We start from the raw sequence: 16,377 nt of genomic DNA on the forward strand, positions 1-16,377 counted from the left end.
AAGCCACCCAGGCACCCCCTCCAGACTTTTTAAAGGGCGAGAAAGCACCTATTCTGGGCTGCTAAATGTTATAATCTTTGTCATTGCTTTTGTACTAAGAATGCAGCCAGATAACCTGTAAATGATTAGGTGTTGGCCATAATTAAGTAAAACTTTATTTGTAAAAACAGATGGCTGGCCCAGAGGCTGTCAGTCTGCTAACCCCTGACTTAGACAGTAGTTTTCAACTATTAAATTCTGCTACTGATAAAACGAACTAAAATCAGATAATTATAACTATATTCTCACTCACATTTTGTTCACAAAGAAGTTTTAGATCATCTCTCTGAGGGGAACTCCCCACACCCCACTGTGCCTCTAAGTCATCAATCTGATTTGGTGGATGGTGCATTATTGGACGGACATCACCAGCAGCAGTTGGATCCACAGTCAGTTCTTTCACCCTATAAATACATAAGAGGTACCTAAAATTAGCAAAGTCACATACAGAAGAACAAGAAAATACCAACCTATTCAATAAAAAGGCGATTCAATTAAACATGTTAAGATTCATGATGATGTCAGCTTTCCAGATCAAGTTTACCTGAAATGCGCAGAAAGACTAAAGGGATGTTTGGCTATTTAACTTTCAGATTTTACTGAGGTAACTTTACAAGTATTTCAAATATAATTATGTACATAATGAATGACAATTAGCTAAGTAGGTAAATTCAGTATTTCAAAGTAAAAAGAAACTTTTTATAACTGAATTTTATAAACAAAAAAATTCACTTAGATTAATAAATGGATTATTGCCAAAATCAGAGAATTTAATACACTTTGTATATTTTTTAGTTGCAGCTACATGTGAAACAATCATATTTCTATTGTATAAAGATTATAAGTTATAAACTATCATTTAAAAAATGTTTACCTATTATACTTCAATTTACATAGTAGGAAGGTACATGTCCTAAAGAAGATCCTTGTTATTTCCTTGGAGACAAGGAAATTTATAAGAACATATGAATAATGGTAAACTTCTCACTTTAAACAAGACAGTTTATCTCTCAACTATAAATATGCAAAGATGACATCATCCTTAAAAATATGAGGGGAAATAGGAAGCCTGAATTCTAAATCAATACTTTAAAGCAAATAAATTAATAAAGTACACAAAAATGAAGATCATGCAGAATAACCATCACCTGTCAAATGAAATGAAAATGAAAAATAAAATGGCTCAGAACAAAACAAGTATAAATGAGATATTTATATGTAATGCAAGTCAAAAGAAATTATTAAAATAAGTATCTTATGCATAAAAGGGAAGTAGACCTGGTAATCGAAGGAGAAAAGTCGTCATACTCATAAGAAGGAGAGAGATCAGGGCGACTGCCACTACCCTGTGAGAAGGGAATGTCTGATGGACTAATTCCAAACTCCTTTACTCTGCAGCACCAAAACAGCAACAAATTAAAAGAAAATGCTCTTGTAAAGACAGCAATGCACATTTCAAGTTTTCATTCAGTATTCAGTTTAATTTGTTTAGAAAAAGATATCAACATTGTTGTGACTTACTGCATTTAGAATATTGAAAAAATAATCAATTTTAAGAAGTTTTTGACTCTCTGTCCTACTGACTAATCAAATTTCCTTGTGCAGTCAATACCACAAATATTTTATTAGCATTAATGAGCCCTCAATACCCTTATCGTCTTCTTATTTAAAAGAGAACACTAGAGGGTTAAGTCCGAATGGCACACACTGTAATCAATTAACTTCTTTCTTATGCATCTTGAATGGTATTAGCTATAAACCATCCTTGGTACAACTAGAGAGCAGTCATTCAAATACTTTTCTGTGTTTGGTTGAAATGAAGAACCTGGTTAAAGAAAAGCCTTGTTAGAGGTGCCTGGGTGGCTCAGTTGGTTAAATGTCTGACTCTTGATTTCAGCTCAGGTCATGATCTCACAGTTTGTGATATCAAGTCCCATGTCAAGCTCCACAGTAATGATGTGGAGCCTGCTTGGGATTCTTTCTCCCTCTCCCTGCCCCTGCCTTGATGGTGTTCTCTCTTTCTCTCTCTTTTTCTCTCTCTCTATCTCAAATAAACTGACAAAAAGGAGAGCCTATTTAGCAATGGAATTTAAATTGCTTTGGTTAATGTCTCTAATAGTTATATTTAACCAAATTACAGCTTTTCTAACCCTATCTTTGTTATTCCCTATGTCCCCGTTGGGCCAATCCCACTTTATAACAGTAGTACTTCCTACATGTCAGGTATTATGATTAGTATATTTTAGGCATCATATTATCTAATTCTTACAACAGTCCTGTGATATTATTTTTGCCATTTCACAGATGAGACAGTGGTTCAGAGCAAGAAAATATCTTACCCATAGTTATTCAATCAGAACATGGCATGAGTGAGATTCAAACATTGCCTTAAGTATAAACATTATGTTATATTTAAAAATTCAATATACTAACCACCTGTTTTTCTCATTATTTCTTTTAGGTTTGATCTAAATGAAATGACAGTCATAAACAGTCCACACAGATCACATTAATATCATGTAGATGAAACTAATTATTTCTTCTACTTACAATCTTCCTTTAATCTACTGGTAATGTCTGCTGTCACAGGTTCAATATGGGATTCTGCTGCCCTTCATCCTTTATAGTCATTTTGGAAAACTTATTCACAACACAGACTGACTAAATTTCTAATGCTGATGTAACTCTTTTTACTCCCAATTCCATTTAGGATTCTTTCAGAATCTCCTAATTCAAATTACTCTAATAGGCTAATATTTTCCTCTATTCCAAGTCCTCTTGCCCAACTCCAACAGTAAATACTATATGCAGGAATCATATTCCTCAAATGAGCTATCAAGAAAGGTTGAAAGACTTTATTCCTGGAGATTTAGAAAGAAAAGACAGAATTACTTGACCGAGATGGTTAGTCATGTTGCAGATAAAGTATACTACAGGAAAACAAATTAAAACATCAAGTAGGACCTAAATGAACTAGAGCAATGGCCAGATATAGGATTGTGACCTTAGGAAGATTCTTCTGCAGTTTGAAGTCTAAAGACATGGAGGATTTTTTCTGTTTTAATTCTACAAGATGGCAATATTCTGCTATCCTAAGCTGTTCCTCATCTCTCCCATGGATAATTTTGAAATAAGAAGCAATTTAATGATTAAAACCCTACATACCAGAAATGTTCATTATAAAAAATCAATTAAAAGTACTATAAATGTCTGTAGCTCAGAGCCCATAATTAAAAGTTTATAAAGGATTACATTCAGAAATAAAGCTTCATTATATTTTTAAAATAAGTTATTTTATCTTAATCTTTTTATAAAATATCAATAAGCTTATATTTTACAAAACTTTTTACTATTATTTTGAAAAATCTCTTCAGGTGAAATAAAATCAAGTTACAAAAGAACAAAGGGTATGATTCCATTTATGTAATGTCCAAATAGAGGTACCTATGTGTATGTTCAGGGATACATTCATAGGTAGTTAAAAACAATTTTTAGAAAGAAAGAAAACCCAGAAAATTATGCCACAGAAATCAAGGCAATTTCTACCTTGGGTTAGAGATTAATGGATTTGGACATGTTATTCAGGATTTGTAATCAGGAGGGAACATATGAGGAACTTTACAGACAGGTAGAAACATTCTATTTCAACTTGATGACCGGAATTTTCACTTTATAAATTTATTAGATTATTCAGTTATGTTTTTGGTACTTTTCTGTATATATATATATTTCCTATTTTTTAAAAAGATTAAAAATAAAAAACTTCCACAGCAATTAAAATAAAGGAATAGGATAAATACTTGTGGTTCAACAAAATTAAGAGAATGTCCACAGCAGAAATGAAATACAAAGAGGAATCTGATCTCTAAAAATTAAAATCACAAATGCAGTATGTGATAATAGAAATTTAAAACTATATAGTCACTTTTTCAAAATGAGCAATGGGAACAATTTGTGAAACAAACAGAAATATGCCCATCATAATCCAAATTTCCAAGGGCATTTCATGACTATAAGGAATAAATTAAGTCTATAATGCTTTCTGTCCTTTCATTGTAATAATGCCATTGTCCATTAGAGTTTGTCACCTAATGACATGAATAATAAATGTAACTCATATAGAACACCAGAAAGAAATGTGCTACCATTACTCACTCACACCTGGACTCCCCCACATAAAACACTTAGTATTGTCAGATACAATTTTTTGCTTACAGAAAAAACAATTTAGGAAACACTGACTGGACCCCTCATACTCTCATAATACAAAAAATCTGCATTATTTAAATGTAGTAAAATAATATGAAATATAACTTGGTGAAACAGAAAAATGTAATCATGCTCTAGGATAGAAAAGCCAATTCTATTAAAGATCTGAATCTCTTTCCAAATTACACATTTCCATGTATTTTCAGAACTTGATCAAATGACTGTACATATCATCTTAATGAAAAACATGCAAAAACTTTAAAAAAACTGACAGAAAAATATAATACAATTTATCCTATCAGATATTAAGTCAAACAAAATATTGCTCTATTCCCCTCAAATTTACAAATGAATAACTATTTCTCATACCTATTTGCATATCTTAATGTATTAAGAGTATTTTCACAAGATGCCATTCCTGGAGAGATTGTGGCAATCTATGGGAGAAATATGCAAAGGTAAAGAAAATGTTATAAATGAAGACAGTAATACCAATATATAGCTCATCAAGATCTAATCTCAAAATGGTTATTAAACAAAAAAAATTTATAATATCTAAACTCTAAGATAATTTGTTATATCACACCCATAAATCAGGTAATAATTATAAACCATATAAAATATAAAGCACTCTATGAAAGCACTAGAAAATGATTTAAATCAGGCAGAAAATGGAGATCAACACATAGAAGGGAAGGGCACAGAGTGAGGGTTCCCATCCTCCCTCCCCACCCCTACACATCAGCTTTTTCACCCAAGGACAAGCCCTACTGCTCCCACACAGGGCAACTAAAACTTCATTAAAAAACTGGAAATTTACTGGTTAAACTAAAGGACAGAGTTTGGAGGTAGGAACTGTAGCAGCTAGAAAGTGAGGTTTGTCCCAGAAGAGGGAGATAACCATGGAGGGAGGTAATCTTGACAACCAGAAATTCTACATATAAACTGCCCAAATCTCTGGCTAACTCCTGAACCAGGCATACACGAGGCTTAAGCCAAGCAACACAGCTAAGTCTAAAAGAACTAAGAGGTTTTAATTTTAGTTGCTGCCCACAGCAGGGAGACAAGAGTCTGAAGTTCAATAAGTTCACTTCTTGCTAAAACAACAACAAGAAACTCAATAATTTTTAGAACAGAAGAAAATCTGGAGTGTCCATTTAAGGTATTTATTCAGAGTGAAAATGATATAACCCAAAATTACTAGACATACTAAGAAATAAAAAAAGTGTGACTCATACTCAAGGAAAATAAAAATCAATGAAGACCAACCTCAAGAAGACTCAGATGTTGGAATTATAACTGCAATATAATCCTCTCTATCAGATTGGCAGGGACCACATCTTAAGTATCACTGTATCTCTCACAATAGAAGGATTTAAATGATTGTTATTAATGTGCATTATAATCTTGCCACAGATAGTGTGAGTTATTATTCAGAATTAAAACAAAACAAATAAACAAAAAACAAACATAAACTTACCATGCAGGTACGAGAATTTTCACCTATGAATGAATCTCTTAACACCTGAGTGAGTTTACTTGCTCTGAAAGGAGTATGAGGTTTATTTCTACCTAAGGCTCTGATGCACTCCTAAAAATTAAGAAAGAAGTTTCACAGATTAGGCTTCTTATAAAGAGTTATCTTAATTAATTATTTAAAAGATCTTTTATTAAAACCCTAACATTTAAGATCTGATCAGCTCTGGAAACTCTACCAACAGGTTTACAGCACAGTAAAGACGGTCTCATATCTCTTACTTCAAGAAAATGAAATTAAACAACAACAAAGTACTTATTCCAAAAGATTCTTCCGGAGACTATGACTACTATTAAGAAAGGACAGACAATAGGATAAAAAGCTACTTTGAAAGTGGTGCTACAAAAGAAAAAATATAATGTTTTAGCAGTCTTTTCAATTCTTCCCTTTCTAGTCAAGGAAGGATATAACACTGCCCTCTCTATCTTTCTGAAAGCCATTCTACATTTTCCTGAGACAATATTTCTTAGCTGAGTTTTGTGGTTCCTTGCCTTCTTCTAAGATAAAATGACTGACTAAAGTCCTATGGAACCTTACTAAGTAGGCTCAAAATTGGTCCTCTATTACTCTTAAAAAAAAAATGAGTATGTATAAAGAAAATTTCTGGACATAATATAAATCTAAAACTGTAAATATAAATAAGTAAATTCTGGTAACTTCTCTCACTTATTAGACGTTACAAGTACTATCATTTTGTAGATACTCTAAACAAAATTAAAGTCAAAAGCCAAAGACTTTTCACAATAAATGCATTTCATTTACCTTGAGTGCTAAAAGGCTTTTATTAATTTCAGCACCTTCAAGCCTGGTTTGCCTGTCTGCACTGGAAGTATCAGCTCCTCGTTCATTTCCAGCCAAATCAATGAGAGAAAATTTGCCATGTAGTTTTCCTTTCCTTCTAAGAATGATCTGAAACACTGCATGGCTCCGAGATGAATGTGCATTAGCAGATGTTTGACCGGATGTTCTACAATGTGATTAAGCATATTTTAGATACAAAAAACCCTTCAGTTTTTATGTTTCAAACCACAGTATTGTCACTAAAAAACAAGAAAAATTACCCAGTTCTCATCATTTAAATACAAAAGAGACAATGGGAGTTACAACACTGTAATATAACCGGATTCATACAATTTAATCTGGCACACTTGTGTTCTTTTGTAGTATAATTATCAATATAGTAGATGTGACTCAAAGTTACAAGTAACAGTAAAAGTTTTTATGAACAACTTTTTACTGCCAAGATGCAATGAGTATACCTTTCCTTTGTTTAGAAACCCAAAGTTTCTAAAACTGATTAAGAAATTAAGTTTCCCCTAATTAAAATGAGATTTACCTGCAACTATTGCCTATGTCAATGAGTTTCAGTACATCTTCAACACATTTGACTTCCCGTTCCTGTAAGCCTACCACTTGAACCTGCTGTTTTCCATCTTCTAACACTCTTAATTTCGTTTTCCTGTTTAGCAAGTCAAACACCTATTTAAAAAAAAATCCAAATTATAAAACTAGCCTTGAAGAAAAAAGAATCAGTTCTATAAAAATCAGAGGGCAAAAATTATTTCAGAAAATTAGAGTAATTAGAATAATGCTCAACACTGAAGTTGAGCGTTTCAGAGGGAATTTTTTAAAATCTCAACAAGATGCTAACATGATATTCTAACATATATAAAAATATGTGGTGGCAAGGGTTACACAACATGAATGTATTTATTAAGGCCACTAAGCTTGTACACAAAATAATGGTTAAACTGTTAAATTTTATGTTATACACGCTAAACCACAATTTAACACTCCTCCTCTACACCCCCAAAATCAGTCTTTTCAAGCTCCACTTACCTTTCCACTGTAAATCTCAAAAAAGGTTGCATATACTTGAAGTTCTAATTTCTTATAGTTTGGCTTCTTTAACATTAAAAAGACATCTCGAGCTATCAAGAATTTCAGATGAAGAAAATTTGTTAAGATGTTACAAATACTATCTTTGAAAAGCAATTCAAATTTTCTATATTTAGAGGAAATCAGTTAACCTTTATACCTAGAATAACATCAATAATGACATTAATTTTATAAAAAAAATAGTTTTTTGACATTTAGTGTATAGATGCCATTCTCTTTAATGTTCAGTAAAATAATGCTACTATTTATCTTTAGAAATAACATAAAACTATAGTTGGTCATAGTAAGATGATTTCTACAACCACACCAAACAGAAGCTTTATCACAAATCAGCTATTTAACAACAAATATTAAGCTCTGCAAACATGATAAGAGGACACAAATACCAAGATTTCAGTCCTAAAAGCATAATCTCACAATTCCTTTCAAGTACTCTGACAATCTAAAACTGACATAATATACAGAAAGTTTAGCTCTATGTTTATTCTTAGAGTCCTGATCAGTATTTCCAAGTTTTATTTCAAAGCCACCTGAATGATATTCAAGAATATTACACATGATATGCAAAAAAAAGAGTTACCTGCTAATGCATAAATTCCTTTAGAACAATCTTGGTTCTTTCCTGAAAAGTCACCTCCCATAGTCTACATGTTAAAAAGGAAAGAAACAATAATAGACATTTTCCAGGAANCTCCCCCCCACGTCCATCAGTCCTCAGTTTTTGTCAGCATTCAAGAGTCTCTCGTGGTTTGCCTCTCTCCCTTTCCCCTACCAACCAGGAATAAATCTTAAGAATTTAGCTCTTAGAATTAAGCTCTAAGGAAAATAAACAAGCTTCACACCAGGATGCCACTGTAATAAATTACGTACATGAGTTTTTCCACTTCCAGTCTGCCCATAAGCAAAGCAGGTAGCCATTCCCCTTTCGAATATAGTTTCAACTAGTGGTCTAGCTGTAAACCTTAAAGATAAAATATACTAGTCAGACCGTGCTGTCAAAATTTAAATTAAATAAGTAAAATTATCAACTCTTAGTAACAAAATTATACCAAAATTTTTAACACATCAATGTGCTCAAATGTCAGACTACAACTGAGTCTACTGATTTGTTAAAAATTTTAAATAATTTCCTATTAATACTGCTTAAAGCTCTTTAAAGCAGAATTTCAAACAATTCCCTAATAAATAATGTTTATAATAATGGGCAGAAAAAAAATGACAGTAGCTAAGCTTAGACTTACATAAAGATTAGACAATATGAAAGTTTTAAAAAATAAACAAATGATCAAAATATTAGGCAGACAGTAATGTTTATACAATGAATAACAAAAAATTTTAATAGAAACCAAATCAAGAGTGATAATCTCAACAGAGAAAAACTAAAAGGGAAAAAAAAAACTACAAAAATATTATTCTAAGACCATCCTCAAGTAGAAAAGTGATAGGATTTCCTTGAACATGGCTAAGTAAATGTAAGTTATAAGACACTGTGTTTGGAGTTGATAGTCTAAGTTCAGGAAAAGTATGTCAAAATTATTATGGTTTGAGTTATTTTTCAAATATATTATTGTAATCACTGTTAAGGTTAAAATTAAAAGGAAGAACAATGCCTTTTTTGGGCATTGAGAAGAGCCCTAAAAAGTTTAACAGGAAACAGATCTTTTTATATAGGTTTCAAAATAATGTACGGGTAACACTTTATACAGCTGCTGAATTATTAAGACAAAACTGAAAAAGGTATAGAATAAAAGGGAGTAAGAAAAAGTGGTCAAACAAAAGTAGAAAAGTGGTCTGCAGAGTGATTAGACACAAGAAAGACCTAACTTGCACTCCCTCAAAGTTAAGGAAAGGGGACAGCGTCAATATTGGTAAATTTAAGAAGCATAAATATAAGGTAAAAAGGAATGGTTACTAAATATAGCATATTCAGAGAAACATATCTTATAATTCAAAGGCAAATAGGTATTTTATGAGGCAGGAGTGGAAGGAGAGAAAGAAGTTAGGGGTGAGGAGAGGACTCTATTCTCAGAAAGGTAAAAAATATATAGTTTATAATTACAGTTCCCTTTTAAAATAAATTTTTCTTAAGACTATCTAACATTCACAGCTTCTTTAATTCCCTCCTCTTTCTTTGCAACTAAACTCCTAGTTTGCTGGCTTAAGACCAATAAAGTTGGTTTCAATAATGCTTCATTTGGAAGTCTTCAATTCTTAGGACTCTTAATAATTCTTAAATTTTGTTTTCCAGCCATATTTATAAAATGAAAGGGCAATGAAAAAGCATTCAAGGGTGGCTCAGTTGGTTAAGCGTCTGACTCTTGGATTCGGCTCAGATCATGGAACTCAAGGTTCATGGGATCTCAGGCTCTGCGCTGAAAATCGGTATGAAAATCTAAATTTGGCCTAAAAATTTAGCCTATCACTGTGTAATACTTGCAAGTTCGAGTTGTTTATAAATTGAATACGTGAATTTGTGTGTGTGTGGGAAATGTATCTAACTAGTAATAAGAAACATAATTTGAAGCGAGCATTACAAAGAACAAGTATTAATATTCATCACTGTTTTTCTTTAAAGTTTATTTATTTTGAGAGCGAGAATGCACACATGTGAGCACACAGGGGAGGGATAGAGAAAGGGAGACAGTGCTGACAGCAAAGCCTGGCATGGGGCCTGAAATCAGGAATTGTGAGATTTTTTAAAATATTTATTTATTTGAGAGAGAGAGAGAGAGAGACAGGAGAGATATTGGGCAAGCTGGGGAGGGGTAGAGAGAGAAGGAGACACAGAATCTGAAGCAGGATCTATACTTGGAGCTGTCAGCACAGAGCCCAACATGGGGCTTGAACTCACAAACTGTGAGATCATGACCTGAGCCAAAGTTCGATGCTTAACCAAATGAGCTACCCAGAGACCCCAGGAACCATGAGATCTTGACCTGAGTCAAAAACAAGAGCTGGAGGCTTAACCAGCTGAGTCACCCAGGTGCCCTTCATTATTATTTTTATTATGTAACCTTGTTTAAATTCAGAATAAAAAAACGCATACTACATTTCTGGAGAGATATGCCAAGATAAATTAAGTTTCAGGGTAGTGATAAGATACACAAGTGTAAGAACAAAACTTATTTAAAACAAATTTACCTACCTGTAAACCATTTCATTAGGAGCTGAGTCATCAAAGGCATAATCAAAACGAAATGTTTGGTTTTCTAGGTACCTTGTTAAATCTACCTTTTGTTTTGGTTCATGGACCATCACAACATCTTTACTAGGGATTGTGATTACATCAAGATCTTTCATTTGTGTTTCTAAAAGAATAAATGAAAATCAATGCCCAGTAATTTTCACACATTTGAATGTATAAATGTAAGTAATAAAAAATGTAACAGAAGTATTAAGTTCAATAGTTATAAAAATCTCATAAATATGCCATTCAATAAGATGTAATATTTCAACAACCAAATAAAAAACCCTAAATTTCTGTGAAGCAAGAACCAGAAATGGCAATGATTAATAGAGCAGTGACAAATCAAAAGATCTAACCATAGATATCTGCATAATGATTATGTACAAATAAAATGATTTATATTAAACTCTTCCAAACCAATTTAATTTCTGCTTTCACCAAAATAAATTACAAGTTGGGCAAAATCACCCTTATATTAAGAGTTCAAAAAGCATCATACCTTTTTTATTGAGTGGTCGTTTTCTTACACAAACACATATTCTATGTTCATCAATCTAGAAATAAAACATTTTACTTCAATGTGTATCAGTGTTATAAAATACTAAAAAAGTCAGTTATGCACTATTTCCTACAGATGCTCTAGAAATTTATGCATAGCATAAATAGGATAAATAAGCTTAAAACACAAATTAGCAAGTACAAGTTTTTAACAGTTAAGAGACATAATGATTTCTAAAATTCTGAGCAGAATGGAAAGCTGCTTATTTTTTAATTTAATAAGTGATTAGGAAATAACTCTGTACAGAACACAGTTCTTAGCATTAGGGTCACATTAAGAAGGTGCCTTACTTTAAGATATGCTACATATAACAAAGGCAAAATTTCCTACCAAATGATGTATTTTGGTGTTGATTAAAGGGAAAGTTGTTGACAAAGATAACTAACTAGAGACAAGAAACACAATTCTCAGAATATTAGTGTACAGAATAACTTAATTTTATAATAGGCCAATTCTTACACAAGAATTTTTTCATAAAATATATGCTCCCAGTATTTGCCTGTTAATAATAATTAAATCCGTAACACGGGACTGGCAAAATATGGCCTGCAGGGTTAATCCAGCCCACTACCTGCTTTTGTAAAGTTTTAATGAGACATAAGCTTGGAACTGGGATAAAAGCTTAAGTGACAGTCAGGCTGAAGAATGGGTCTGACATCATTCCTTTAACTGCTGTTCTGCCCTACCAAAGACAGAGAGGCTTTGCTGTGAAAAGGACATCTCTATGGGAAGCATGTCTGATAAATCAAATTATGAGAGATAACCACAGATGTGGATGATTTCTTGATTTTCTCCTTAAAATATGGGGAATGTACAACATAAAAAGAGAAAACTATATAGCTCAATTCAATATTAAGTGGAATTATCAAATACTTTTTGTTTTACAGCATAAAAAATTCCATAGCAATAGTTTACAAAGTCTTACAGGATCTGCTGTTGTTAATGGTCTGTAATCCAAACTTCCTCTAAAATCTCTGATCATACACATAATTTCATAATTTGGGTTTGTAGCATCAACATCCTATAAGACAGAGAGAATTCATCATTTATTATAATTACATTAATGGATATTGTTGCACTTATGTTAAGTACGGTTTGCAAATTAAAATTAAATTAGCAGATTGTATCATTTGTTACAGCCAAGTTGAAACTCAAACTACAGCATGATTTAATTTAGTTTCAGAATTCAGAATTAATAATATGCCCAGGAATCACTTTCATATTAAATACCCAATTCCATTAGTCTAATACATTGTATTAACTCTAAACCAAACACTCCAGATTAAAGCCACAGTGAACTATTTCAAAAAGTCATGTTACACATATAACTTAATCATCCTAAATAATGAAACAAGAGAGAAACAGTGCTCATCTTAAATAAACATCTATAAAGAACTCAAAAAACTCTAAATTTCTAAAAAACTGAAATTCTAGAAAAATTTAATCAACTTTTTCTTTCCAATGCTTAATCCAATGTTTTAGCATAGTAGAAATATAAATATGGATTCATTTATGTTCATTTTCTGTTGTTGACTTTCAAAAAAAAAAAAAACCAAAACCCAAAAGGCATGGTAAAACCACCTCAGAATTTAAAGGAATCAAAAAAAAAAAAAAGATAATTTTTTAAACTTTTAAAATTCAAATTACTGAATGTGTTGACTACATGTACTTTTTTACTTAAAAACAGAAAATTCAGATTAAGACACACAAAGAGTTAAAAGCCTCTTCTAGCCATGAGTAATAGGTTACTAAACATTCTAAAACATCAGGGTTTTTTTCATGCACTGTGTACAGATTTGCTTTGAATATAAATTTCAAAACCATTAATGAAACTTACTTTCAATTAACTTTCTTTTAGGAAATAATAACTATGCCAACTGAAAAACTGAACGTAAAGTGAAAATTAGGAGATCATAAAGAGATGTGAAAATACAGAGGTTCTCACGGGAAACACCAGGTGGCATCTGTGCTAAGTATCAATAGATCTATCCTGTGTTTCATTTCAAAACCAAATGGTCATTCTCAGATCACATTAATGAACATACTCCTAAATAAAGAAACAATCCTGATGTTTTATTACAGAAAACGAGTTCTATGAATATAGATATAATACAAGCACAATAAAAGAATTATATGTACAATAAAAGAATTTCCAACAGATGAAGACATGTAGAGAGATAAAAGACCAGTCTTCTATATGATTTTTCCATTGTTAGTAAAAAGTTTTGTTACCATCTAAAGGGAACATGAGTGGTCAACAGAGATAAACTTTTAATACCTAGTATAAATTAAAATACAAGGAACCCCTTTCACTGTGATATGCTGAATTCACGAACCATGGAAAAATAATAAAATTTGCAGTAAAATCATCTACTTTATAATGATCTACTTCAATTAGATATTCTTCTGCATGTATTTTTAGACCTTTTAAGAAAGTCAAAATAGATGATTCTTGAAAGGTATAATGACTGCATCAGAATTCAGTTACACAATGGATTATTCAAAATGGCACAACTAAAACATGAAAAGGACATGTAGCAAAAATCTGTTATGATAACATTTTCACAAGAATTTATCTTATTTCTCATCAGTTTAATAACCAATTAATATATTGAGAATGCCTCCACTACTTTTCACAAGCAACTCCCTTTCAGTGACACAGTCTAAATCTTCAGTTCATGCATAAACAAAATAAGATTCTGTTACAAACCTGGGCTCTTTTTTCCCTAAGTTCTTGCTGTTGTAGTCTCCTTTTTTCTCGTTTTTCTTGTAATTTTTCTACTTCTTTCACACAATTAGACTTTCTACGTGCTGAAAAGGAAAAAGATGAGCTGTAGAAGGAGAGCTTTCTTTTTATAGTACTGTACTTACACGCAAAAATTTTACGTACCATTTCACCACATACACCAAAAAAAGGTACACACTGACAAAGCATGCCTATTAACAACTACGTGAACTTATGAGCTGCTTTAACAAAACCAGGAACAGGACAATATACAAATAGTCAAGAAAAATGACTTTAACATATTGATACATGTCATCTCTTGGTTTACAATCACAGATGTTTGAATTGAAAAGGATAGAGAAGCCTAAAAATTTCTTACATAACATCTGTCAAATTATCATCTGACCAGAATTTTAAATTCAAAGCAACTGAGATATTGGTATAATTTTACATTTAGAAATTTTCCAAAATATACATTTCAAAACCCAATTAAGAGACTAAACTTACAAGAAAAAAAATTTTCCACGGTGATAAAATGAAATCTGCAATCGTTTGTAATTAGACTTTACCACATGGAGACTTTAAGGATGACCAAGAGAGAATACATGTATGCCTAAAATAACTGAATCCTTGATACATGATTTACATACAAGGGGGTCCAAATTCCTTTTTTGCAGCTTGAACTGGAGATATATCTGAAACACTACCATTCTGTTGTGCGGAGGAAGACTGGTCAGGAAGCTGACTAGGCCGGGCACGTGCAGAACCAACCACTGTAAGTAAAACAGAATTTTTAAATTCAGAACAGAAAATTAATAAAGATGAGCCCTAGTAAAAGGAACAGAGAGATCTCGAAAGAACTGATACCTAAGAGTTGCCTTAGCCAACTGTCAGATTTTCTACTTATGTGGGTATAAATAAAGTATGTAATAATCAATTCTGTTCAATAAACTAACAAGCCAAGAGGCTTTTCAAGGTAACGTGTGCCAACTTCGGTCCCATCAATGTAATTTAACTTACAAAACTCAATCTGAGGGGCGCCTGGGTGGCTCAGTTGGTTAAGTATCTGACGTCAGCTCAGGTCATGATCTCACTATTCTTGAGTTCAAACCTTGGATCAGGCTCTGGGCTGACAGTGTGGAGCCTGCTTGGGATTTTCTCTCTCTCTTTGACTCTGCCCCGCCTCCACTTGCGCTCCCCTCCCTCTCCCAAAATAAATAAATAAAAATATAAAAAACCTCAATCTTAATGATTTACTTAAAAATCATTTAAAAATGATTTTTCTTGATAATCATTTAAAAATATAAATGCATAAAATATAAATTTTAAATTTAAATATACTGTCATTTTGGAAAATTTACACAATTCTATACATAAATTTTAAAAAAGGCCTTCAACCCTCTGTGTAACTCCAAATCCCACTCCTTGCTCTTCAAATAGGCAAATCTTCAGGGAGAATTTCCCAAAGTTTATGTTATAAAAGTGGAACAATAAATATAAAGTAAAATATGACTATCACATTTTACAAAGCCAATATAAATTTTCACAAGACTCAAAGGAAGGATAGGTTTAAAGTGCAGGACTTTGTCTCTACCTCCAATCCCTCTTCTAATACCTATGCTTGTCCTCCACATACAGAGAAATGATCACTGCTAGAAAATGACAATTCTGAATTGCTGAATAGAAAAGAAATTAACTGTGTTTTACATTTCCTGGCTGAAAATATACGGAGGACCTACAATTAACTACAAATTGTACCTATTCAACTTTTCTTTAACTCCCAAGTTAACTATGAAACTTTAAAAAAAATTGTTTTTAATGTTTATTTTTGGAGACAGAGCACGAGCAGGGAAGGGATACAGAGAGAGGGAGACCCAGAATTTGAAACAGGCTCCAAGCTCTGAGCTGTCAGCATAGTGCCAATGTGGGTCTCAAACCCACGAGCCGTGAGACATGGCCTGAGCTGATGTCGGACTCTTAACCAACTGGGCCACCCAGGTGCCCCTCCCATTATTCTTGTTGGAAGACTGTTAGCCAAAAAGTCAGGTAAAATATGAAGATTAGATTTACTCTTGTGAAATCAATTAACTACTTCCCCATTCCTTTCTTTCTCATGATACTCTTCTCAAATCTGAAAAGTTATTGGGTAAAGGAGAGGAATCAAAAAGTACATATACTATGGAGTTCACATTCATCATGCACCTTCATAAATCATTTTTTAT

At 32.3% G+C, this 16,377-nt stretch overlaps 1 protein-coding gene across 5 annotated transcripts in view; it reads right to left on the reverse strand.

The window, feature by feature from the left end:
• The window catches only part of KIF2A (kinesin family member 2A), a 64,044-nt gene that overhangs the window by 13,055 nt on the left and 34,612 nt on the right, over positions 1-16,377 (reverse strand). For 2 of the 5 annotated variants that reach the window (XM_077751423.1, XM_077751425.1), the window contains 14 exons: positions 14,806-14,928; positions 14,141-14,241; positions 12,356-12,451; positions 11,371-11,425; positions 10,830-10,992; positions 8,555-8,645; positions 8,265-8,328; positions 7,625-7,716; positions 7,122-7,264; positions 6,548-6,752; positions 5,729-5,839; positions 4,618-4,685; positions 1,318-1,431; positions 293-443 (listed from right to left, as the gene is read on the reverse strand). In XM_077751423.1, coding sequence (XP_077607549.1) covers positions 293-443; positions 1,318-1,431; positions 4,618-4,685; positions 5,729-5,839; positions 6,548-6,752; positions 7,122-7,264; positions 7,625-7,716; positions 8,265-8,328; positions 8,555-8,645; positions 10,830-10,992; positions 11,371-11,425; positions 12,356-12,451; positions 14,141-14,241; positions 14,806-14,928 — 1,577 coding nt within the window. The remainder of the gene's footprint in view (positions 1-292; positions 444-1,317; positions 1,432-4,617; positions 4,686-5,728; positions 5,840-6,547; positions 6,753-7,121; positions 7,265-7,624; positions 7,717-8,264; positions 8,329-8,554; positions 8,646-10,829; positions 10,993-11,370; positions 11,426-12,355; positions 12,452-14,140; positions 14,242-14,805; positions 14,929-16,377) is intronic. The other 3 variants (XM_077751424.1, XM_077751427.1, XM_077751426.1) reach the window with 3 other exon arrangements.

Source organism: Crocuta crocuta, unplaced genomic scaffold, assembly GCF_008692635.1.
Source record: "Crocuta crocuta isolate KB4526 unplaced genomic scaffold, BGI_CrCroc_1.0 scaffold91, whole genome shotgun sequence".
Lineage (NCBI taxonomy): Eukaryota > Metazoa > Chordata > Mammalia > Carnivora > Hyaenidae > Crocuta > Crocuta crocuta.